This window comes from Magallana gigas, chromosome 5, assembly GCF_963853765.1.
Source record: "Magallana gigas chromosome 5, xbMagGiga1.1, whole genome shotgun sequence".
Taxonomy (NCBI): domain Eukaryota; kingdom Metazoa; phylum Mollusca; class Bivalvia; order Ostreida; family Ostreidae; genus Magallana; species Magallana gigas.
In genome coordinates this window covers 39,878,789-39,906,354 of record NC_088857.1, presented here as the reverse complement: position 1 = coordinate 39,906,354, position 27,566 = coordinate 39,878,789, and the positions used below count along the sequence as shown (strand labels likewise).

The 27,566-nt window shown below is 32.8% G+C and overlaps 1 protein-coding gene and 5 non-coding genes across 6 annotated transcripts; 2 read left to right on the top strand and 4 right to left on the bottom strand.

Moving 5' to 3' along the window:
• The first annotated feature begins 263 nt into the window (after window positions 1–263).
• On the top strand, window positions 264–335 carry Trnaw-cca (transfer RNA tryptophan (anticodon CCA)). The gene has a single exon. It is a non-coding gene; the product is annotated as a tRNA-Trp (tRNA).
• A 1,098-nt stretch (window positions 336–1,433) lies between these two features.
• On the bottom strand, window positions 1,434–1,505 carry Trnaw-cca (transfer RNA tryptophan (anticodon CCA)). The gene has a single exon. It is a non-coding gene; the product is annotated as a tRNA-Trp (tRNA).
• A 2,898-nt stretch (window positions 1,506–4,403) lies between these two features.
• On the top strand, window positions 4,404–4,475 carry Trnaw-cca (transfer RNA tryptophan (anticodon CCA)). The gene has a single exon. It is a non-coding gene; the product is annotated as a tRNA-Trp (tRNA).
• A 2,228-nt stretch (window positions 4,476–6,703) lies between these two features.
• On the bottom strand, window positions 6,704–6,775 carry Trnaw-cca (transfer RNA tryptophan (anticodon CCA)). The gene has a single exon. It is a non-coding gene; the product is annotated as a tRNA-Trp (tRNA).
• A 587-nt stretch (window positions 6,776–7,362) lies between these two features.
• Trnaw-cca (transfer RNA tryptophan (anticodon CCA)) lies at window positions 7,363–7,434 on the bottom strand. Its single transcript has one exon. It is a non-coding gene; the product is annotated as a tRNA-Trp (tRNA).
• Window positions 7,435–8,398: 964 nt separating this feature from the next.
• LOC105324645 (uncharacterized) lies at window positions 8,399–13,220 on the bottom strand. Its single transcript, XM_011423768.4, has 6 exons — window positions 12,957–13,220; window positions 12,807–12,862; window positions 12,587–12,721; window positions 12,335–12,434; window positions 11,923–11,990; window positions 8,399–10,959 (listed from the first exon to the last, which is right to left on the bottom strand). Exons 1-6 carry the CDS (start codon window positions 13,016–13,018, stop codon window positions 10,577–10,579), a joined length of 804 nt encoding a protein of 267 aa, XP_011422070.3. The 5' UTR covers window positions 13,019–13,220; the 3' UTR covers window positions 8,399–10,576.
• Between the last annotated feature and the right edge of the window lie 14,346 nt (window positions 13,221–27,566).

The following is a 27,566-nucleotide window of genomic DNA, read 5'->3' as shown; positions in this document are numbered from 1 at the left end:
GACGCGCTATCGTTTATATGTAAATGTATGTTTTCTATTTCATATATAATAAGGAAATATCTGGACATGTAATGATTTTTCTTTACACAAAGAATATTTGAACTTTTAGATAGCTTTTATCTCATAAGTTGATTATCCTTCTTTAAGTAAATCTAAAAAAGTCTGTATGCAACATTATAATTTTTTACCTGTAGTTGTTGAAGAAAATTGAATCATGATTGTAGTACTTTGCTAATTATAAATTATATGCATTTATACATATAGACTTCGTGGCGCAACGGTAGCGCGTCTGACTCCAGATCAGAAGGTTGCGTGTTCGAATCACGTCGGGGTCATAATTTTTAAACTATTATTTTTGTTAATTTTTTTTAAACCATTGAACATACAAATATTAAGCTTATTTCAACAAACATTATCGTCGTAGTCAATCTAAACAGTTTTGTTTTTTCTCACGTTGATTTTTGCCATGTTGGATATATTCGTCACTGAAAAGTTATTACTATAAGCTGTAGAGCTATGAACTTATATAGAAGAAGTTTGAAGGCAATCTTTGACTTGAATGGGTCTACTGCTGTCGGCGAAAATGAGGCTCGGTTCCTTCTATGTTAAGTTGTCGGAAGCCTGTATAACTTTATCGCTGCTCACTACTTGCATTTTGCTATTGCTGAATTAATACTGGACCTGTTGGGTTTGAAACTTGTTATCTTTTTGAGCGTTTATTGTTTGACGTGGAGCTATACGAAAGGATACTGTCGACAGATTGACGATGGTATTGTTTTCACAGGTCATCATATAGAATATCATAAGAGAATATAGTCCCTATCCAGTTCATCCGCTTTCATCCTTTTCCGCTTTGTACATTGTATATTTGCAGAAGTTGGAGTTTTATCAAATGAAGAAGAGTTATTAGGTTGTTTTTTACGATCTTCATCATCATCAGCATCATCATCATACATATCTTCGATTTTCTCTTCATTTTCAACCACATTTTGTGTGTGTCAGGTCTACTTGATCTAGCCAAACCTAATTTAGTCAGAAATTGATAGAAAAACGAATTGATATCTGTATATCGAATGGGTTTTCTTTAGTTTTATTAATAGTTTAATTAGGGTGGAATAACACACCTGGAATATTAACTGTAAATTATTTGATTATGAAAGATAAATAAACTGTACAAATGTTAAATAAGTTTGGGCATAAAAATAAGTATCTAAAACATTCAATTCAGTAAGAAACAACAAAAAGCACCGACGGAATTCGAAGTCGTGATGTACAGGTCACAAGCCCGACACATTAACCACTCGGCTATGGAGTAAGTTACATCCTGTCGTCAAAAAATTCTTTAAAAAAACCGAATTGCCGTTTCGATCAGTGGTCAGCCATTTTGTGATGATGTGTTATTCAACCTTAATAAAATAATAATATAAAAATTATGACCTCGACGTGATTCGAACACGCAACCTTCTGATCTGGAGTCAGACGCGCTACCGTTGCGCCACGAATTCTTTATAAATAATTTTTGGAAAGACTTGAATTGATTTTTACTTCATAAAAATAAAATATACTCTTTGTCTAATAATGACTTGTTATTATATAGTCAATTTAAATATTTCTATTGCTTCCAACGTATTTAAAAATTGTATAATAATTGTATAGGGGTAATTTACATGTTAACAAGTTAATAAAGACCTGCAAATGCAAATTTGGTATATGACATATAATTCGCAACTAACTGCCATAATTTTTTCTCTTCAAAGGCAAAATAAGCTGTATAAACATGAGCTTATATGTAATGAGTTTATAAAAGCGATCTTGAAGTTGACTGGATGTTATTGTTGGCCAAACTGAGACTGGGTTGTTTCATTGTTGGTTGAAAGCATCCGTGAGCTTGTCGGTGCTTTCCACTTGCTCTCTGTTGTTGGTGAAAACGATTAAACTCCTTCTTTAGTTTGATTCGGAGTAAATACATAGATAGGCTGTCAACAATTTAACCAAAGTATTTTCCCAACAGGTCATAACTGATTCATGGAAACCTTGTCCCCATAGAATTAGCTCAAGGTGTGAATTAATTATCTGCTGATTAAACGAGCTCGTCTATTCTCTCTTATAGTTTCTTTTTTTCTGTTACACTGTTAAGTTGCGCTTATTTGCACGCATCTCTTGTCTCTTCCACCCATACTTGTCCTTTGTATGAGTTGAATTTCTTGTTTCATTGTTGTTTCCTTGCAAACGTCATCTGATTCGCTCCTTTTACCTCTTAGTTGCAAATCTGCCAGAAAAAATGGAACTAAAGGAATAATTACAAAATATACTAAAATTTTATATTTCATTTACAATTATGATAAATTCATGAAAAGTTTTACCAAGGACGTTCAATTTGTGTAATTTTTCCTGTCAAAGACGATGAGAATTTGTATAGCTTTCTTTTGCTTTAGATCCCTTGTTATCGTATAAGGTGATTTGTTGAAGCATTCTACAATGAGTCAAAACATCAACATCTTTGCCTTTAATGATAAATGTTTTCTATTTATTTATTTATTTTATCACCCTTCTTCGAGAGAATTTATCATTCAATGTTTTTAAAGATGAAAGCAATAAACAATTTAGAGTTGAAAACAGTAAAAAAAACCGGATAGTCCTTCTGATAGTATAGTTCAATGAAGTTTTTGTCTATTCATGTTAAGATTTCATTAAATTCAATTTTTTTTATTAATGTTTTAAAATCTACCAATTTGTCGTCTTTTACAAGTACTGGCTTGGTATAAATTCCTTAGTTTAGAAATCTTTTTTCCGAGAAAATATAATTATTTATTATGATTTAAGTTATCATGAGGTTTTTCTACCATGCAAAATAATCATAAATGTATATGTAAGTAGGGATAATTTGCTTTAATGTCATTTATTATCATGCATTAAAATTGCATAAATTGATCCATGCATTCTCGTTACAAATTTTGTATCACAGTTAGCTTTATTTTTGTATCATTTGTACATTACTGAGAGTAAGATTGATATAACAAAAAAGTCAGACGCGCTATCGTTACCAGTTTATATGTAAATGTATGTTTTCTATTTCATATATAATAAGGAAATATCTGGACATGTAATGATTTTTCTTTACACAAAGAATATTTGAACTTTTAGATAGCTTTTATCTCATAAGTTGATTATCCTTCTTTAAGTTAATCTAAAAAAAGTCTGTTGGGTTTGAAACTTGTTATCTTTTTGAGCGTTTATTGTTTGACGTGGAGCTATACGAAAGGATACTGTCTACAGATTGACGATGATATTGTTTTTACAGGTCATCATATAGAATATCATAAGAGAATATAGTCCCTATCCAGTTCATCCGCTTTCATCCTTTTCCGCTTTGTACATTGTATATTTGCAGAAGTTGGAGTTTTATCAAAAAGAAGAAGAGTTAGTGGGTTGTTTTTTACGATCTTTATCATCATCAGCATCATCATCATACATATCTTCGATTTTCTCTTCATTTTCAACCACATTTTTGTGTTGTGTGTGTCAGGTCTACTTGATCTAGCCAAACCTAATTTAGTCAGAAGTTGCAACAAGTACAATAATATCAATAAACCAACGAATTATATACAAATATTTTTAATAAATCTTTGTCTTTTTTATTAATTACAACGATGATTACACCTACAACATGTCCACTGAATTCTTCAAATATATGGCTACACTGACAGCACGGTATCGATAAATATTATAGATTATCAGTAAAACTGGCACTTTCAGAATTTTTGTTTTGGCCAGTAGTGGCTGGATAGAAAAAAAACACTGACGTGATAGTTCACAATGAATTATTATATTATAATTATATAAAATTATCATAACGGTTTAAGTACCATGCAAAATATTATGCATGTACAATGTAATTTGTGAGTTTTGCAGGAGTTAAAATTTCTTTTATCTTTATTTCAGTTGTTTAAATATTATCCATTATCATTAAAACTGCATAATTAATCCATGCAAAAGCGTTATACTTTTTGTACAAACATGTACTTTGCTTCATTTATCATTTATACATTACTGTATACTGAGAGAGTAAGATTGATATTACAATGAATTTGTTTCCAAGTTGATTCTTATCTGGAGTCAGACACTCTACCGTTGCTATACGTTTGTTTGATATATCATACAAAATAAGCAAATAACTGTACATGTAATAATTTTCCTAAACACAAACTATAAATATGAACTCTTAAATAATTTAATGTGATAGTTTGATTACTTCTTCTCTTAATCAATCTAAACATCCCTTCAGCTTTTCAAGTAATAAGGCAACAGTTATTTTAAAAATTTATTTTACATATATTTTTGGAAGAAAAAAGAATCTTTATAGTAATTTCCAAATTCTACATAACATACATCTGATTTCCAAAGACTTCGTGGCGCAACTGTAGCGCGTCTGACTCCAGATCAGAAGGTTGCGTGTTCGAATCGCGTCGGGGTCATAGTTTTTATATTATCATTTTGTTAAGATTAATAAGATAATCAGGAATAATAAAATAAGATTAAAAACCCATTGAACATAATTGAAAATTTGTATTTTATATCAAACACAAGGAATAACGGAAGCCTTTTTAGAGAACTTCATAGACATAAAGTGGAGGTACGAATCCTAGAGCTTAAATCAATATTTTTATATATATGATATCTTTATATCGTCGTTACCAATCTAAATATTTTTGTTTATTCCCACGAACGAGTATTATTGATTTTTGCTATGCTGGATATATTCTTCAGTGGAAAGAACAGAAATGAACTTACATGGAAGATGTTTGAGGACAATCTTTGACTTGAATGTATCTATTCATGTTGGCGAAAATAAAGCTTGGTTCCTTCTATGTTAATTTGTCGGATGCTCTCCATAACTTTATCGATGGTCTCCACTTGCTTTTTGCTATTGTTGAATTAATACTAAAGTTTGAAACTTGATCTTTTTTGTCGCCGTTTTTTGTTTGACACAGAGTTTTACCAAAAGATACTGTCAACAGATTGACGAAGGTATTGTTACCACAGGTCACCATGAGTTAACAGAATATAGTCCCAATCGAATTTACCCGCTCTTATTCTTTCACGCTTCGTGAATTTGCAGAGCTTAAATTTTCTCTATCAGCATCAAACCAATCTTCAATTTTCTCTTCTATTTCAGCAACACTTTGTGGTGTTTAAGGTTTACTTAAACTAGCCAAATTCAAATTCGTCAGAAACTGCGATGAATACAATTATGGATAAACCAAGGAATCGTTTACAAATATTCATTATTAACCTTTGTATTTTTTTTTTTATAAATAACAACAATAATTATATTTAATGCAGGTCTTCCAAATTCTCCAAATATATGGCTGCACTGACAGCTTAATATAAGTAAATATAATGAATTTATCACAATCAGTACTGAGGCCAGTAGTGGCTGGATAGAAAGAAAACTGACGCGTTGCCTCGTTTGTTTCTCTGTCTGATTCCCCTGCAATAGTCATTTGATGGTTGTAACATTTTTTGCGACATGGTTTGCATGCTCTTTAAATAAGTTTTAACTTCTATTAAAAGGGAAGTAAAGGAGTTATAATTATTACAAAATCTAGTAAAATTCTACATTTCATTTGCAATAATCATAACTGCGTAAAATTCTAACCAGAGAACTCCATTTCTTGTGCTCTTTCCTGCCAAAAACGCAGCGTATCTTTATATTCTTCTTATCCTTTTTTATAAAAGTACCGTGAATGTTAAACAATGCTACAAGCCTCTGCCTCTTGTTTATCACTAAAATGGAGTTTCTGTTGGCTCCATGCAAAGCGTCAGATTCTTGTGGAAGTTGGTTTTTTTTTATATTTGATAGATCTTTAATAGGGTTTGGTACACGATTTTAAAGCAATTTAAAAACGAGATATCTATGCATACAGATTTTATAGCCTAAGGGAGATGTGCGGCCATCTTATAGATTTCAGGATAAGAATATAAACATTTCTTAAACTGGCTTGTTTCTGCCCGAAACTGACCAAAAATGTTGGCAAAAGATATAACGCAATAAATATGGAGTCCTTCATGTCATTTTGTTTAAAGGGCGTGCATACAAGAACAGGACAATGCCTTTTTAATCATTCAAAACAGCTGTCGAACTGCGCAGCTACAGACTATTTTGGGGCAAAGTTACAACTTAAATGAACAATGTTCAAACTTTTCCTCAACAAATGGTTGTAGAGAGGACACCAATGAACCCCCGTCATATTTGTGCAGATTGTTTAGTCTTAAAAATAAGTCTGTTCCTTCCCACTTCAACACCTGTTCTGAGTGATTAAAAAGGCATAGTCCTATTCGAACTCATGACCTGCGGTTCACAAGCCTTATATATATACTTTAACCACTGAGCTATCACGATATACATCTGAATCGATTGATAAATCATCATTTATTTATTATAGTGACATGTGTTACATCTTTTACAACTAAGTAGAAAAATTAACACTTTTATAAAGTTCACTTCTGAGATTGTTATATAGAGCACATTTTAGAAGACAGTTTAACAAAACAATTAAATCGCCATCTTGTGACATAGTGTCTTAAAAAGTATAAATCTCGGTGTAGTGAAGTACCTTAATATACAAAATTACATAGCGAACAACCCTCATAAATAAGGCCACTTATGTTCAATATTCTTTGTGATGACAGAATAAAATTATGACCCCGACGTGATTCGAACACGCAACCTTATGATCTGGAGTCAGACGCGCTACCGTTGAGCCACGAAGTCTGTATATCATCTGATTCCATATTATTTCTAATTTGAAAAAAAATGTTACTTTAATCTTTTATAATATTCTGGTCTTAGTCAGTCTGAAATATTTTGTAGCTTCTAATATATTTTAAAATTTTATGATGTATATTTAGCAAGCTAGTTAATTTTAATTTAAGAAGTATTTTATTCAAGTATATACCGGTAGATACATTGAAAGGGATTGAACAGCAGGCATAATGCCTATTTATGTTCTTTCCTGAATGCTAGTTGTTACAGCGTATGTTTTCATTCAATATTTTCAATATCATAAATTAAATTGTAATGTACTAAATACGACTCGAATACGCAACCTTATTTTATATCGTAGCATCACGAAGCCGACAGAAGAAGTTGGCATTGTAATAAAAATCATACGCAATTAATAGAACTTAATTTTTTGGGATTTGCATAAAAAAAAATTTACGACAAAAATAACATTTTTAGCACCCCAATAATATAAAAATCTCAACAGTTCTTATTACATAAATTTATTTTAAAATTACGGTACACTAAGAAGTTTTCTTCTTATAACGATGATCCGTTTCCAAAAAAAAGAAAACAATTGACCCCGACGTGATTCGAACACGCAACCTTCTGATCTGGAGTCAGACGCGCTACCGTTGCGCCACGGAGTCGATATTACATATTCAAATCGCTTGTATATATTTATAAAGCATATGAATATGATAAATTGAAAACTTACATTGTTTTTTGCAATTTTACTTTGTAATATATTGTGTAAATATATATATATTTTTAATTGTGTTGCCTAACACTTAGTTGCATATATTTACATTGAATTCACAAATTGTTAATATAGACTGTCCAAAGTAATTGTTTACGTCACATTTGGATGATTTTTTAATTCAAAAAAAGTTTTACACATAATTGTGAAAGAAGTACAATTGAATTTGATGAAAGGGAGAATGAATGAAACATGTAAAATGGTAAAATGTGTACAGGTATCTTCAGATCAGAGAGTCGCATGTTGAAATCATGCCAATTTCACAATTTCTTGTCTCATAACGTTTTTAAAACCTATTTGAAATTCTTAACAATATGATATTTATTTTAAGTAAAACCAGTTTTGAGTAATAAGTGTTTTTAAAATTAGTCTTTTATTTACATTGCGATAATTTTTTCACAAGAAAAACTTCTTCAGTCCAGTACGTCATTTTTTAACTTACTCTGTATATCTCATTATTTTCTTGTTGTGTTAGTTGTTTTTTTTTCTAACAATATAGCTCACCTCATTAAAACTGATGTTCTGTCAGTCAGCTTCAATTTTTTTTATAGTTTTTTTTTTTTTTAAATGCGTATTATGTATAATTACAAGACAATTTAAGCATTTGAAAAAATTAAACGATGATAGTTTTAAAATTTACTTTTATTAAAATATATTTTCTCCATAGTTGCATTGTTTAATTTGTTCATGTTTAAGTATTAATTATTGTAATTTTAATATTAATATTTTTAAAATGCAAATTGAATAGCAAATTGAACGTGTACAAGATTATATCATATTTATGCATAATATAGGCACTGATGACACAAAATGACTATGATAAAAAGGCATCCAGTTCCATCAAGGAATGAGTTTAAAAAGCCAATTATATCTGTGAATCAATATATTTTAATATCATTATTAATGATACGTTCTATAACATTGTACTGAGGAACAATGCTAATTTGAAATTTACTTTATAATATAGAGGAAGTCAAATGCGACAATCGTGAATTCGAAATAAATTTGTTCAGCCAAACTACGCATTTAAAAAACACGATGAATCTGTTATGTGAAAAGGAAAATCGTACATAAATTAATTTCCCTTTTCACTTTCCCTTGTGGACGCACACCTATTACGGACGTTGACAAAGCATTAATTATTTTCCTTGTATTTCATGTATTATCTATTATAATAATTATATTGTCAATGCATGCGTAATATTTGCTACTTTTACATCCATATACAATTATATTTTGTGCCTTCTTTTTCGTTCAATTGCAAACACCTGAAAGTCCTGAAAACGTTAATTGTTTTCGATTTTATGAATAGTGCTATGGATTTGTCTTGGAATTTTTCTATTGCAGAACAATAAGGAAACAAAGGGTAAAAATTGGTGTAAGAAATTCGTATCAAGAAGGGGCGCGTTGTGTTAGGTTGTAAAGAGGTAAAACATATTTCTTAAAGTCAACTGGAACTCCAGAGATAAAACAAATTAACCGCCTCAATGACAGTAACACTTTAACAAATAGACATAGGAAGCAGGCTCACATGCGTCTGATAGACAGAAGTACCCGAGGTCCTTCTAATTATATAAAATATAAAATAAATTATTAGTTAAAAAGGACATGCATAAATAACTTGTTTCGAACAAGATATTTTTGAAAAGTATGAGATCCGTTAAAATCATATTCATAAAGAAAACATACAGTCATGTATATATAGGAAAAAATCGTATACATATTAAAAAAAAGTTACTAATGCATGTATTCATAAAAAAAGATAAAGTTGAGGGTTGAACCCTTTATTTTTAATTTAAAAAATCCAAATAGTCAGGGTCATATTAGAACATTACATGTATGTAAGTTTCAACCTGATTAATGATGGATTGTTTCAAGAGAGGAAGTTTATTATCGCTAACAATTAATAGACTTAAGCTTGAAGTTTCCGGAATTACATCAGGAACAGGTATAGACACGCATATCCGCATATCCCAGACCAGCTTATACATGTATAAGTATGTGAAAGTATTGAAAGTATTATTTTTATCTTCGTATAATGACTCCACGAATATAAACAAGGCATATCAAACCGAAATTTCGAGGAAGTGATTTTCAGTCTGAAAAGGTTTTTTACGTACCTTCCTGTATTTTTTTTTTTTACATGAGCTTGGGGATTTAATGTATATCCTTCCATACCCAAACGTTGATTTTGATATTGAAAAGAATTTTAATGATATGTATTAACGTGAAGTTACAACATCTGCTGTCATTAATATTAATCATAATGTGTTATTTTACACGTTTTTGTTGTTGTTGTTGAATTGATTTTTCAGATTGTATTCTGACTGCATTTCTGTGTACTTCATGTAGTTTTTAAACCATATCTTTTACAGCGACTTATTTTTTTCTTACATCGTGATGTATTTATCTTTTTTGCTATGAATGTCAACCCTATTTAATCTCTATCTTAGGATGTTGTGACATTATGATATTCACCAATCTTAAAAATTGTTGTTTATATAAAAAATTAAATGCTTTTTATTCAAAAGTCAGTCTTGTTTTGAATATACAAATTAAAAACCTCGTGAATCTTTTTTTTAAAATGGTTGATAAATAGGAAATGCTTTTACAGAGCAAAAACGTTCAATTGCAATTCATCATATATTTGTTTGCTCTCTGTCATTACAATAAATCAATTTATATGCATTGTACTGATTTTAGAAAAAAACTATGTAATCTTAAAATGTAATCCGACGTTCACTGAATTTTATTTCATCGAATTAAAAGAATCACACAACTATGTTCATTTAAGCTACAAAAATTTAAAAAACTTAAACTGTAAAATATGTAAAAGCAAAGACAGTTCATGTTAAATTAACTTAATGATAAAATATGATTACTATTTGAAAAATCTCAAAATTTACTTTCTTTTAAAACATATCAACTGTGTAACGTGCGTATATACCGGTACATGTACAAAGGAAGAAAATTTGAAGTAGCTCTGGTCTCACGAAATCCTGTCTAAATAAAAAGCAATTTTTTAGACATTTTTATGTTTGTCTTGGCTCACAGTACTCGCCCTCTTCTTCAATAATGAACCGTTGTGAAGAATACCGAACATGTGACGGTAATAACGCATGTCTGAAGGGTCTAGATATTCTACCCATTGCATGGTCGTATTTATCCATTTCGTAGCATTTATCATAACTATTTACGAATTGGGATCCAGAATAATAGTTGCTGCTGCACCAGGATTCCCGGGGATCTTGACTTCCGTTTTCGTCTGGATTATGACTAAAAACTTTAACATTTGACGATCTACAACTGAAATTACCACTCAAAGGCGATGTTGTGCCGCAATGCATTGAAGTGAGTTCACGCAATGGAGAGTCGTTGCTACTGCTCTGAGGGTTAATAATATCTATTTCCTGGCCTACAAAGACAATAAATGAACAGTTTCGATGAAGAAACAAGATAACGCATCTAAGTAAACTTTTGTTTTTAAAGAATGCTCATAATATCGTAAGTATTTCCCGTTAACAGTAACTGGATGTCAATGTACGGAACCATCTTCAAGCCCGCCCTACCTCCGTATCCAAGAAAGTGATTTTCCTAATTTGGAGATTAAAATATCTTAACTCTACTGAAAATGATAAGTACCCGGTATTAAAAACTCCCACAAAGATATCACTCTTTGATTAAAATCAAACGTTTTACAAGATGCCCGAAATCTTAACTTCCTTCTAAAGAAAATGATACTAGTAAACAAGCCAAATATTGCACTAGATGCATTATTATTGTGTGTGGTCACGAATATCCCATTAAAAGAAAGTATTTTGGAAATTAAATGCTATGAAAAAAGATGCAGCCGTCCAGATATAATTGTACGACATATATATCAATGCATACAATATGACATTTATTTGTCTACGGATGAATAAATGTAGTAGAATGAATGTTATTTGTCGAAATGATAAATATTTTCATATTTGTTATAATACTTCGATTCTACTTTTTTTTCTAATAGAATAGGTACAGGTGCCAATCCCAAAAAGAATTTACACTCCCTAAGAAATCCCCCCCCCAACAAAAAAAAAAACTTATTCATTCACAAAGTGGATAAAAATATCATTCTAAATAGATATCACGGCCATTACAAGTTTAAACGTTTAACTCAAACTTCAGTCAATAATAATGAATTAAAATTTTTCTTCTTGCAAAAGGCAAAAAAAATGTATAATGCACCTTAATAAAAATAATAAGCAGTACCCTATGTATAATCTTTATGGAAAACCCATTGATTGCCAGGAGAAAACCTTAAAAGTACACCCTTAAATAAAAACAATTAATTGTTAGTTTTAAAGCTGTTTGTAAAAATCACTGTATCAAAATTTACCTTCATTACAATATGAAGTACATTTACATGTATCAACAACTGTTGCTGGGTTGTTTATTGTTCTGGGTCTATAAATATACAGTTGTGGAATAGTATTTAAAACCCAAAAGTAACCTAGATACATGTAAGCATTCAAAGACGATTAACAGAAAACCATCGTTTAGAAGTTAGAACTGAATTTTAAACAATTCTTTAAATAAATTGAACAAAACCAAGTATGTTATTTTGACAAAAAATAAAGTATGTTAATTTGACAGAAAAATAACACACGACTAATCATATGTTTTAAAAGGTTTGTAATATTACCGGTATTTTCTTTTATTTTCACAGCATATAAATCTTTAAAAAACTTAAAAGATGAAATAGGAGAGAACATAACAGCTTTGTGATCATATACGCCAGAAAATTGTACCTTCTATTTATGATGTAAATTATCAAGATGATACAAACGGTACCAGTCACAATAGATATGCCAATGAGAATTCCATACATTGGTTGATAGCCAAGTGTTCCTGAAACAAATCAAACTTTTCTTTATCAACTGAAGAAAGAATGATGAACATGAAATATAAAATTTCCCCTGGGATATCTTTAAGGAGTTTTTTTTACTAAGATGCCTGTTTCTTTCTTTCTTTTCATTAGATCACGAAATATGAATGCATACCGCATATATCCACACATCCGATTTTACTGTTACATAACTGGTTGGCCTTGCAATGACATTCTGAACGGCATCCCAATCCAAAGAATCCGGTAGAACAATTCATTGTACAATTTACCCCAAATGATCCGTAACAAGCTTTGGTTGAAAGAAATGAATAAATATGAAACAATTAATTAAATTTCATATTTTGGGTTTTAATGTAAAATATACGATAACTTACGTTGACAAACGCCCTCGACCATTTTATAGTTTGCACAACAAACTCCATTTAGGTCACTATAAAAATAAGTATAACATTTCATAAATTCAACTATCATGATGCTTATAAAGTTAATATGAAATCGATGAAAACATGTTAATACCCTCTTACTTGCACACGTTTGCATTTGTCTGGACAACAAAGAGAACAAAAATGGTAATAGTTACTTCCATGTTCACCAAAATGTTTTCTAATCTAAAGCAAAATTTCAAACACAAACAAGGAAATTGTCACTTTTTGAAAATAAATTACTTATGTGTTTTTTCATTCTCAAATATCCTAGATTTCATGTATTTTTTCACAGGTTACTTGCAGAAACATGTAAACGAGCGGACCGACGGACGGAAGACGTTAAATGTATACGGTATATACAAGCTAAATACGTTTATAAAATTTCTTCTAAATGTATCATTGTTTGCAAATATAACAGGAAACCCCCATGGATTTAATGAAAACGAAACACGCATGCGTGTATAATTGTTATAAATGATAACATTCAACATCAGACGACAACATGGCAGATAACATGCATTTGTTTTTATTTTAATGTATCGCTTTCTCTTAATTCCTAAATTTATTTTTAATAGTTTTATGTCCTGATAATTAAACCTCCCTTAGTTATATGTTTTAGTCTCCTTCTTATTTCAAACACCATGGTAGTATGTAATGACATTTAGTAAATTAAATGCTTTTTGGCTATATATTTTATCCTATCATTCCTCTTAACAAATTCTGTTTTAATTTGTTATAAATTCTGCTGCAATTAATATGATTAACTATCTTTTCCTTTTGTTTTAGATCTTAAAGTCTAGAAATTAGCTGAAACTTCTCTATTACAGGAAGAAATTTTCTCCACCCCCAATTTAGTGACAATATTCGTACCTGTATCTTGTAATATACATGTATATCATCTGTGCTAATATTTTGTTATATTTTATAATTATTACAATATAGGATTGGACATCAGTATTAACATCACAGTTACTCCAATACTGATATTGTACATCAATTTTTATTGATCAGGAATTGAAAGTTATTGTACTAAAATAAAAGTCATTAGTAATTTAGAAACACAATGACATTGTATGAATGAAAAATTCGGCTTAAAGCTCTTTGACTTGGATCCAGCATAGTAAAACCTGCTGTACCCTGATTCCCGGGTTTCTCGACGTCTATTTTCATATGGTTTTCGACTATTCTAAATTTTTACGCTGTTTAGCTCAAATTACCATTTCGAAGGGATATTTGTTGCAATTTAGTGAGTTGGTTTACCGGAAGAAATATTGTTTGTACATTTGTACTGCGCTGAGGGTTGATCGTTCAGAAAGATATTGCCTGATCTACAAAGAAGGATGAAGTACGGTATTTATTTACATAAATCAAGGATTATCTCCATCAAATAGCATGTACACGAGAAGTCCCATTGCCTAATATCATAACTTAATTCAATGGCAAATTTAAAAGAAGCTATGCTGTTGTATTTATTTTGGAAAGTAATTGCCAATCATCAAAAAACGAGGGACTGTATTAAATAAATCAAGAAGCTATGCTTATGTATTTCGTTGTACAAGTTTTCTACATGTTCACTTTCCCTAAAAAGGATATAGGAAAGACAAAACAGAAATATGACGCCAGATACATATATTAACAGCATACATGTACCAGTCTGTGATTTGTATGGGTAACAATTAAATATAGAAATAAACTAAGCAGGAAGAAATATTCGCCTGAATATAAATTTTTTGAACACTTTATGCTATTTGTTTAATTGCAACTCGATTTGATACATGGAGTAAAATACATGTAATTTGTTGATATGATATATATTTTGCAATTGCTGTACTTAAAGGCCACTATTTAATTGCATTGGTACATGTACCATTAAAAATGAACATTTAAAAAAAAATCTGATAAGTTTAACCGGACAGTTCTTCCTTATTTCTAAACAATAATCGGCATAAAACACACATATTGTAAATCACAAACACAAATAGCTAAAACAATAAAGTCATGAACATTTTTGAATGATAAATTAGTTGAATACTCCCTTTGCAGATGAGCAAACAAAGTTTTATGTATCAATATGCATAATAACTATAAACAGTGCACTATACTTATATCTGTATGTTCTGAATTTTGTTGAAAACTTTTTCATTTTGAAAACAAGAGGCCCATGGGCCACATCGCTCACCTGGAACAATAGGTATGATAAAATCAGCTTAATGGAGTCATAATACAAACTATCTGGACAATGTACAATAATACATGTAAATCCTGGATAAATAAAATCCGTTTCGACCCTGGATAGTCTTATGTTTATAATCATTAGTCCCTTTTATAACAGGATGATTTTATAGTCATATCATATGTTGAGTATTGCAGTTCTCAAAAAGATCCTTAACAATAATTTTTCTATGGGATATAAACGTACATCAAACTTTGAACCTTCTTGTGAGGACAAAGAATTGTCCTGGGGCCATAGTTTTAACAATTATAAAGAATCATCTGGCTCATTAGTCTCTGAGAAGAAACATATTTATATGTTAAACTTCGACCTCCCATTCTGGCCCCATCCTACCCCTGGGGATCATGATTTTCATAAATTTGAATCTACATTACCTGAGGATGCTGCCATACAAGTTTAAGCTTTGTTGGCTGATTAGTTTCTGAGAAGAAGATTTTTAAAGATTTACTCTATATATTCCTATGTTAAACTTTGACCTCCCATTGTTGCCCCCACCCTACCCCTGGGGGTCATGATTTTCACAACTCTGAATCTACACTACCTGAGGATGCTTTCACACAAGTTTCAGCTTTCCTGGCTGATTAGTTTCTGAGAAGAAGATTTTTAAAGATTTACTCTATATATTCCTTTGTTAAACTTTGACCTCCCATTGTTGCCCCCACCCTACCCCCGGGGTCATGATTTTCACAACTTTGAATCTACACTACCTGAGGATGCTTTCACACAAGTTTCAGCTTTCTTAACTGATTAGTTTCTGAGAAGAAGATATTAAAGATTTACTCTGTATATTCCAATGTTAAACTTTGACCCCCCACTGTGAACCCTACCCTACCCCCAGGGGTCATGATTTTCACACTTTCAATCTACACTATCTGAGGATGCTTTCACACAAGTTTCAGCTTTCCTGGCTGATAAGTTTCTGAGAAGAAGATTTTTAAAGATTAACTCTATATATTCACGTTAAACTTCGACCCCCCCCCCCCCCATTGTGGCCCCACCCTACCCCCAGGGGTCATGATTTTTACAACTTTGAATCTACACTACCTGAGGATGCTTCCACACAAGTTTCAGCTTTCCTGGCTGATTAGTTTCTGAGAAGAAGATTTTTAAGATTTACACTATATATTCCTATGTTAAACTTCGACCCCCTATTGTGGCCTCACCCTACCCCCGGGGGGTCATGATTTTCACAACTTTGAATCTACACTACCTGAGGATGCTTTCACACAAGTTTCAGCTTTCCTGGCTGATTAGTTTCTGAGAAGAAGATTTTTAAAGATTTACTCTAAATATTTATATGTTAAACTTCGACCTCCTATTGTGGCCCCACCCTACCCCCCGGGGGGGGGGGGGGGGTCATGGTTTTCACAACTTTGAATCTACACTACCTGAGGATGCTTTCACACAAGTTTCAGCTTTTCTGGCTGATTAGTTTCTGAGAAGAAGATTTTTAAAGATTTACTCTAAATATTTATATGTTAAACTTTGACCTCCCATTGTTGCCCCCACCCGGTAACAAGTGAACTCGGCACCTGGTGAATTTGGCACCTGCGTAAATAGTGAACTCGGCACCTGGTAAACTCGGCATTAGGAATCTGGTGAACTCGGCACCTCGTAATTTTTTTCTTATCATAACTATAAATAAACATAGAAGAAATACAAAACCTCGTTATGTTTTTCTTATCATAACTCAGATATAAAAAAACATCGAAGAAACACAAAACCATTATGCAATTATGACAAATAAAAATTTCACGTATTCGTTTTTTGTAATGAGTGAATAAAAGCAGTTAAAAACAACTAAATACAAAGAGTATATATATGATTAATATAATAATCAAATATAAAAACGAAGAAATAAGGTAGATTTGTAAACATATTAATTTATTTCCTTGTATTTATAATAAACAGTAATATAATTACGTATACACAACATCAAAGGTACTGTACTTAAGCATGTGTTATCCAGTGTGTACCTTGTTTAAATTGCTAAAACAACAAGATGACAGCGGGGTATTCCTAGTATACATGGAAGGGGCTACCAGGTGCTATTAGACGGTGTATTACCCGTATACATAGAAGGGGTGAGGTACTAATTATGAGGAGGTTAATGAAGAGACCCTATCAACACATGGGCTTCCCAATGTCACTTTTTCTTGCAGCTGAAGTACAGAAACAAAATTAGTAAACATTTGAAAGATATTAAAAACAAAAATCCTAAAGAATGTTGGAAAGTAATAAATAAGTATAAGAAAAATAAAAAGGGCCAAAATCAATCGGCAATTGGTATTGATGATCTTTATCAGTATTTCAGAGACTTAAACCGGTCTCCCGAAATAAGCGATGAAAATAATCACATGATCGATAATGAAATTGCTAATTTACAGTATGAAGATTTTAGTCACGATCTAAATAATTACATTACCCAAGATGAAATAAAAAAAGCAATTTTAAAAGAATCTAAAAAATAATAAAGCCAGTGGGGAAGATGGGATAGGAAACGAATATATTAAAGCAACACAGCAGTTAATGTTGCCAGTTTATGAACAGTTGTTCAATTTAGTTTTTTCGTCTGGTAAGATCCCCTCTATTTGGTTGGAGGGAAATATTATACCAATATACAAAAACAAGGGTGTTAAAACCAACCCACAAAATTACAGACCAATCACTATATACTAAGCTGTATTGGAAACTGAATACATTTTCCGATGAATTTAACGTATTATACATGAAAACCAAACAGGTTTTAGAAAAGAATATTCAACCATTGATAATATTTTTACATTACATATTCTATTCGAACTTTTGAGAATGAAGAAGAAAAACGTTTATTGTATGTTTGTAGAATTCGAAAAAGCGTTTGATAACGTATGGCGAAAAGCATTGTGGTTTAAACTATTATCCCATAATGTTTGTGGCAAAATGTTTAATATTATTTTCAATATGTACAGTCATATTAAGTCAAGAGTTGTTTATAATAATGAAACCTCTACTTTTTTTCAATGTGAAAACGGAGTGAGGCAAGGTGAAAATATGTCAGCCTTTTTATTGTCTATGTACCTTAATGATTTACATGACTTTTTAAATGAGTCTGACGTGCAAGGTTTACCAACTATTACTGACATGTTAGAAAATAAGTTAGAAATTTTTTCAAATTATTGCAGATAAAATATAACGATAAATTTATTGAAGTTGTTACTGATTTTAACTACTTGGGAATAATATTTAGCAGAACAGGGTCTTTTAAAATTGCAATACTGAAATTAGCCGAAAAAGCTACAAAAGCATTATATGAGGTGTTAAAAAAGGGGAGATTTCATAACCTATCAGTACAGTGTCAACTAGATTTATTTGACAAAATTGTCCAATCTATACCGTTAAATGGATGTGAAGTCTGGGGCTTTTCAAATATTGCAATTATAGAAAGAATTCATCTCAAATTTTGTAAACTTCTACTCCATCCGGACGAACAATGATGTGGAGGGATGGCACAACCGCCTAAACACCAGTGTTGCCACCAGGGGATCGGTTCCCTTCTACCATCTTCTTGTTCTGCACAGGGAAGCGACCAACATCACAGTGCAGATGAAGATGGTGTCTGAAGGGAAGATGCAGAGATTCCAAAGGAAGAGGACCTTACAGGTGGAAGGTCGTGTCTTCAAGCTCTGGAACGACTACTGTGAAAGATCGATCAGCGCGAGTGAACTGTTAAAGGGCTGTGCTGCCATTAATGGACCACCAGCTTTGAACATGTGATTCATATTGATATCGTGACAGCTGTGTCCCCTTCGTAATTTGTGCATCTTGTAATGTAAAAATGTCTGTAACTTATTAAGTATGTTTGTTATTCGTTATTATTTATTTATTAAGTATGTTTGCAAGGTAGGAATGAAGGCATTATTTGTATTGAATTTTTTTTTATTAGAAACATGTTTATTAATCATAAATCTTTGCTATCATTGTTTGATTGCTTTGTTGGCAGTGTCATTAACTATGCTTCTGAGATATGGGGTTCACTCAAAGCACTTCATATTGAGAAACTTCATCTTGATTTTTGTAAACATATCTTGGGGGTTAAAAGGTCAACTTGAATTAGAACGCTGTCCTCTGCTGTACCAAAGAATGTTCAACATAGTTAAGTTCTGGAAAAAAATACTGTACCATAATAATTGTATTATTTAACATTGCTATTATACACTATATGACTGTGTCAAAAAACATAATGCAAAAAACTGGTTGTATCATGTTAAAGATTTTTTTGCCTATGTTTAAAATTCATAATGAATAAAAAAAAAAGTGGATGTAGCTAAGAAAATAATAGTCGTTGTTGTTCTTGAAAGGATTTTAACCAAAAAATAATCATTTCTGATCCTTTAATTATTTCTGCCTGTAGTAATTATTGTAAGTATTTTTACTACATTTAACAGTAATATGGTTATATGGATTAATTGTCTCAATTCTGATTTCATCTTTTAACTAGGCCTATTTTCTCCTTGATTAGCTGGGGAGCGCCTCTGATATGCTCATAGATGAATGTGAAGAATATCGCGCCAAGATGAAACGTACAAGACTGGACAGAAAACAACCAAATGTGCAAATGTTCATAAAATTTTCATAGAAAGATAAATTCTTACATAAATTATATCAATTCATTCAATTCAAAATATATGTTAAGCCAGTAGCTAGTGAATTATTTCGTATCTGTTGATAAATGTGGTCGTAAGTAATAAGGTACATTGAAAAACTCACGCGTACCTTTCTTCATAAACAGACATTTCCATGGTGCAGTCGTACATTGTGTAAAAATTCAATTTTTTCAAAAATGTGTGTCTAGAAACAAATAATAATGAATAATATACAAATGCCGAATTCACCAGATGCCGAGTTTATCACGTGCCGAGTTTACCAGGTGCCGAGTTTACCGGATGCCGAGTTCACTATTCTCGGTGCCGAGTTCACCAGGTGCCGGGTTTACCAGGTGCCGGGTTCACCAGCATTCCCCCCACCCTACCCCCGGGGGGTCATGATTTTCACAACTTTGAATCTACACTACCTGAGAATGCTTTCACACAAATTTCAGCTTTCCTGGCTGATTAGTTTCTGAGAATAAGATTTTTAAATATTTACTCTATATATTCCTTTGTGAAATTTTGACCTCCCATTGTTGCCCCCACCCTACCCCCGGGGGGGGGGGGTCATGATTTTCACAACTTTGAATCTACACTATCTGAGGATGCTTCACACAAGTTTAAGCTTTCCTGGTGTTATGGTTCGTTAGAAGATTTTAGAAAATTTCTCGAAAATTTTCATAAATTCCTTATTATCTCCCTTTGCATATAAATCACCTTAGGTTAAGAATGCTTTGTGCCAAGTTTGGTTAAAATTGGTCCAGTGGTTTTTGAGAAGATGTTGAAAATGTGAAAAGTTTACAGACAGACGGACGACAGACAAAATGTGATCAGAAAAGCTCACTAGAGCTTTTAGCTCAGGTGAGGTAAAATGACAGCTCATGTATATAAAAATTGAACACTAATTGACCCTGGGAACAGACGTACACCTTGGTGGCAAATCTTTAAACATAGCCTTACTAAAATTAAACCGTCCATATAATTAATCTGAAATGAGCACTACTGGTAATCCAAATTTCACAATCGGCAAACAGCTTGAAAGGCAACAGACGTCCAAGAATAGCAGCCATGACAGTTTGTCGGGAAGTGGGGGTACCCGAAATGAAATCCAAGAGCAGATCTAGAAGTGCAGAAAATCCATATCAAACAAGGGGGGAGCCAGACATTCAAACTAAATGCCTTGTAAATGGGCATCCCCAAATAAAATTTCAATAAATGAGGGAGCCTAGATTGGCATCCCTAAATAAAAATTGATGGAGTATAACTCAGACATCCCCATTAAACAGGGGGGGGGGGGCAGACATTCAAACTAAAAGCCTTGTAAATTGGCATCCCCAAAATTAGATTTCAATAAATGAGGGAACCTTAAAATTGGGCATCCCCAAAAAAGTAAATGAAAAATGAGGGAATCCAAACCCCCAAAAATACGAATTCAAGGTAAAATGGGGGGAGCCCAAATGGCGTCCCTAAATCAGAGATGGGTATAAGAGGGCGCATATGTCTTGGACATTTGGCATCCCTTAAACTTGATGCAAATTTGAGGGGGTTTGAAGCTTGCAAATTAACGAACTTAAAATGTTGGGTCGAAATCAGGCCACACTTAACCAATTAGTAAGAGGGGTCATACAATTACAAAATTTACCAAAATGCATTGTCACGAAAATAAAAGATACTAGTTCAAAGTTCTCTTTCGTCAACTGCAGAAAATATTGAAATTTCTTTGATCTACACATGTGACATAAACATTGCCACCAGATAGCTCACTAAGCTGACGAAAAATCATTAAATTTGCTGCCAAGTTAGATGGATGGGTGGGTGTGGTTGACTGAAGTGTGCAAGGTGAAGCCACGCACATAACACTTATAAGCACTCAACTACTACATTAGCCATGGCCCGCGTTCATTCCATTTCGGTGATACATTTAAGCCCTTATCCTCTAAAAAAGATTGCAAGCCCTGTTGTAACCTATTAACTAATAGGTCATTGCCTAAATGGTTAAGGTGAACATCATCCTTGTACAGGGTAGGGTCCTTAATGTCAATTTCAGGGTATCTTATGTACTTCCCCCAATTTTCGCTAAATATGTGGCTATATGGCTATTGATACATGTACGCACTCTAACCTTTTCTAGGGCTTGATGGTCAATCTCCCCCCGCCAGTGAAGCCGTGGTAGGATCTGTGACCAGGCCAATATGGCTTTTGGCAAGAGCACAACAAGCTTATCCAATATTTTCTTAATAGTAGCTCTTAGTTCAACAGATTTAAGAATTTGATCAATGTCATTCCCTCCACAGTGGATGACCAGCATGTAAGGTGCTTCCTCATATTTCAAGAGGGTCCTTACCTTGCGGATTAACTGATGTGATCTCATTCCCCCCATTCCTTGCCACAACACTGAAGCATTGTGTCTATGAAGCTGGAGGGTACTTCCAATGTGGGAATTTTTAAGATGGACAAAAGCATGCTTTATGAGAGATGAGCCTAAAATCCATATTCTTCTAGGTTCTACAAAACATCTTAGGTTGAGACATACAATTTCTACAATGGGTTTACAAAGTTAAGGTACATGTTAACTAATACAGAAAAAGAGGTTTTTTGCGGATATACCTAAAAAGACAATTTGAGGTCCCTCTACCATCTTGAGCAATCTGCTCCTTACCCTTACCACTGGACCATGCATGTGTGTCCGCTCCGAAATGAGTGCAGCTTGTAAATTTGTGTATCTAACCCTAACCTTATTAGGGACTGGTTGAAAACTGAAGCTGTTTGGTAACGCGTTACTGGTGCCCCATTGACATGACAAAATAGGGAACCCAGGGCTTTTGGTCTTAATCTTAAGAATAGAGACAACACTGGACATAGATGTTTGTCGACAGATTTAATATTAACTACAGCACCCCTCCGCTCCTAGTCTGTCTTAGAATGCTTCAAGTTAATGGTTACTGACTTGTTATCAGTGCTGAATGTAATATTCTGCAACTGGACGGCATTACCAATGTCAGTGTTTGAATTCTGAACCAATTCCCAAATCCTAAAGTAACCATAGAAAGCTGTCACAAAGAGGGCTGTAAACAAGGTTGCTTCGTAAATTGAGCGGCAGACCGATGGTAAGACGCCTTCAAAATATCAAGGGTAATTGGCATACGATTGTCTTTGCGCTGATCCAGGCAACTTAAGCCAATCATAGCCTTCTTTAACATGAATGTCTGAGTGGTGTCATAAAGATTGTAAATACGAGAATAAAATGATATTCCTGCAATGTAGGACTTAACAGAGCTGGATGGAAAACGTCTAAATGACAAGTATGCCACAAATTGTGCTAGATGACATGGAGGTGGGGGCCAAGTAAGGTTCAACGAATGAAGGGTGCGGAAGCAGTGAAATGCATGCAGGACAGTTGTGTATGTTTTCTTAGTGTTCTTTGATAACGAGTAGCTCAGAAGCTGCCAGGATCTATGTTGTAGATTACTTGCAGAAACGATTGCGGGATGTGCGATGCACTTGGATCGGCATCCGGAAAGGAACTGTGGAATCCTCTCCATTGCTGTCAAGAGAGGGAATCGGCTTTAACATATTGTACACCTGGCCCTCTGTATGAAGTTATTCCATTGAATCGATTAAGGAAAAATAACCACGTATATATATTTCCTTTCATTTCATTATTGACACGCTGTCTATGGTTTGGCTTTTTCAAGCCACATGATGCGTCATATAATCGCCTAATACATGTAACTGCTCGACCAGCGGGGATAGCCTTAACACAAAAATTAAGGAGGCCTGTTAACTCTTGCAACTCCTTTAAAGTTACCTTTGTTTGGATAGCAATGCTCTGCAACTGGGACCTTAGAGAGATAAGTTTTTCTTGGGGTATCTTGACAGTCATATTTTGTGTATCAATTTCAAGGCCTAAATAAATTAAAAGGGTTGTGGGCGTAATAGTTTTTTCTTTAGCTAACGGGACCCTTACATGTAAGTCTGAAGAAATTTCAAGAAAATCAGCCATTAACTGTGAACATTCTTATGTACCAGATCTACCAGCAAGCAAGAAATCATCTAAATAATGTACAACATTAGTACTTAGAGATTTTTCTTTCAAGGCCCATTCAAAAAATGGTTTTTTTTTCATTTTCAAAGCTTGAACAACTTACAGAGCAGCCAAATGGGAGGTATTTATCAATAAAAAAAAATGCCTTGAACCTTGTAACCAAGCATACTGAAATCTGAGGTATGAACAGTTAATAACCGAAAAGCACTTTCGATATCTAAACGAGAAACCAATGTCCCCTGTCCTAGACTAGCCAACATTTCTAGGGCCTCATCAAATGATGTATACTTAACAGAGCTAAATGACTGATCTATGAAATCATTTGCACTTGATCCCTGTGGATATGACAAATGATGGAGTAACCTAAATGAACCATTTTTTTTATACCAAGCCAACGGGCGACAGCCTCCCTACCTAACGAGACTTCTTTATTAATCAACTTCATCGCTCCATGTTCAAGATCATTTAGTGATTTTAGATTATGACAAGTTGTAGAAATTCTAGGACCCTCATAACACAGTTTGAACCCTATAGAAAAACCCTGAATTAGTTCATGTGCAGCCAGTGTATTGGGGTTTGTTAGTAAAAGTTCTCGTAATATATTAACATCTATTGGGGTAGCGGCAATATCAAGGGTGTCTAAGTGGCTTGGTGGTTGTGGCTGGCATGCAACTGGGGGCTATTCCCGGTGTTTGTGGTCGCAGTGCCTGCTGGGTGCCTGCAGATCTAAAGGTTAAACGATTTTTATTAGCAAAACATTTTGTAGCAGGGTGATTCTTGTCACAATAGAGGCATTGGTGCTTGTAAAAGCAATTGTTCCTCTGACACAACCCCTTGTAATTGAAATCATAGCACTTAAATGGTCTGGGTTCCGACGCCCTAGAAGGGGATTGGATTTGAAGTGACTGATGCATGTAAATAAGCCATAATTCACTATCCACTGAGGCAAATGAAATAGAGGGTTGCGTTCCTTTTTAAGTCGAAACTGGACATCATATTCCCTCCACCCCAAATGGTTTGTCCTAGATGCCCCCAAGCTCACATCGTGCATGTGTTTAAAAAGGGCGGTGGCACATTCTTGGTGAGCAGTTACATATATACTGGTAAAGATTAAAAAGGCGTCAAGAAGTTATAGGTTTCGCCTTTGACTTTTGAGACATCGAGACAGTGCCATTACTACATGTCAAGAATTGGACATCATCATTGGGGTCTTGGTTGTTGATCAATAATTTGCCTAAATTAACATACTGATCGTTTGCAATTTGTACTTTTAGATTGTTAGGAACATTATAGCCTAAATGGTCATTTATTTTTCACTTTATCAACCCTAAAATTTTAAAACTACATTTAATTCATTTTATAATTGATTTCAGAAAAAAAAACAGGTGTATATGAGTGTTGTCATGATTACATAAATGTTTCTGGGAAATGCGAAGGTATGAATGCCTTTTTTTTTCAAATATATGTAATAAAAACATAATCGTTTTCATTACACATGTAAAATTTTATATAGATATGTATTAAATTGATTTTTACAGCTTGCATTGGTTCCTGGGGGAAAGGATGTAGAAATAACTGCAGTTACGGTTTTTATGGCCACTGTGTAACTGTTATTATCAGATTTGCGACCCAAAACAAGGCTGTATTGCAAATAACTTTATCGATGGTTCGTTAAATATATATATACATATTAGACTAGATTTATGATAAAAACTGTTAACTGTTGAATACCTCTTGGATATTTATCATTGCATCTATAAAGTGGCTTTTCTTACACTTGAATTAAATGAATGTCACACTCATTTTATCTAAAAAAGAAGTCTTGTTATAATTTTCATATCAATTGACTAAAATGACTAGTGCAATTATCTCAACTTTCTAATTGACCTTTTAAATTGAAACAGAATGTTATTAATTTATATATCCGTTAAAAATTAAAAATAATAAACTTAAAGTTCAATATTTTTTAGACACTAGTAAATTGACAAATTGTTCTTTTATGGAAAAAGTCTTCCACAAAATGACAAGTGCTTATGGGACCAATATTTGTTACAACAGGTAAATAAAACAAAAATGTAGTTTTATTGGGTGTTAATAAAATGAGAATAAAATCAATAATCGTTGTTACTTTTATACACACTATCGTATATTTGTTCATATATATGCTCTCAAAAGTTTCATTAGTTAGCACAGTGGAAATGATCGAATGTTGTGCTATCAACTATTGTATTAATGCATTTTACTTACATGATATACTTTCATATTTGATTTCACAAGTTATAATGGGTTTTTTTTATTTAAAGAAAACATCGAAAGCTCTACTAAAAGAGTTAACTTTACGACGACCAACGATGCAGGTAAACATGATTTACTAATGAAAGAAGTTCATGTCGGTCAATTGAACGCGCATTTAAAAACTGATTGAAAATTCAGCAATTAATCTTTTCATGAATGTATTATATATGTACTTATGTCAAAATAAATCAAATTATTCAATAATTATTAAGAATCATAATAATGTGATATTTATGTATTTGTTTAAAATATGCATATGTTCTGATTTTGAATATGATTCATTGATCATCACAGAAGCACAACTGCTTTTTGTATATTTTTTTGCCTTACGAGTATTTTGTTTGTGAAGATGAGAACATGCTAGCGATAAAAAAAATCAACGTAATTAAAGTTATTCGGGGTCGTTAAATTATCATAAATGAACTACATGTAACTGAGTTTATGCGCTTTGTGACACTTATTGATATTGATATCGTAAATATGATAAAATCGCTTGTGGGTCGGTTATTTAACAGCCCAAAGAAGATTTAATGAGACATGGTCACGATTTTGGTCAATTTTTCTATTTTCTTCAACGCTTTTAGAATGTATTTCTAGTGATCAAATGAGAGTCAGTCGTAGAGTTATAAGCAAGATACGGGACTCACAATTCTTTGCCATGTAATCAAGGCTCGTGTCCTGTTTTTGTTTACATGCGTTCAATTGACCGGTTGAATATCTTTTTCAACCTGATTTGTCTATGTTCTTATTCATTTTAAGCATAAATAAAGAGTTCCTAACGTATAACACATTCATTTTAGGTAAAAAAAACTGGATTTTTTACGTAACTTTCATAATTTAAACAAACGTTTTGTTTGCATACATGTAGCAAATATTTGTAGGCTCTGTAACTTGCTTATAACTCAACGAATAGTACTCAAATTTTGGTTGTCTATTAGGAGTGCCTTACTAAAGCATTGTAAACAATAAAATCGGAAAAAAATGACAAAAATCGTGACCATGCCCCTTTAATGTTGTCCACGCTCTTGAGACCATTTCACCAGCAACTTGTACTCTCAGCATGATAATGGGATCTCTTAATTGAATAATATTTCCAGTAGTGTTGAAAATGTATTCCGTCGCTCAGCAGCATTACATTTCAATCTCTTATCTAAAGAACAAGACTATCATGTGGTGTTTAACTACCGGGTATGTACTGGTCCTTGCTGATACGGCAAGTAACAACATTGTCTTTGTTTGTAAGGCACATTATACTAATTGCATTTTCAAAGAACTAGGTTTCGTTTCTACACATGGTAATCCTACTTGCACATCTAGCAGCCTTTCCAAGCAGGAAATACTTCAAAATCATAAATCGGTTATGGATATCTTTAATATTGCCAATAAACAAAATTAATTTGATTTACCTTATTTGTACTGGATTCCAAAGCTTCAAAAAAGTCCTTACAAAAAAGATATATAGTAGGTTCCAGATAGTGTTCTACCAAACCTCTCTCTTTACTCCTTAC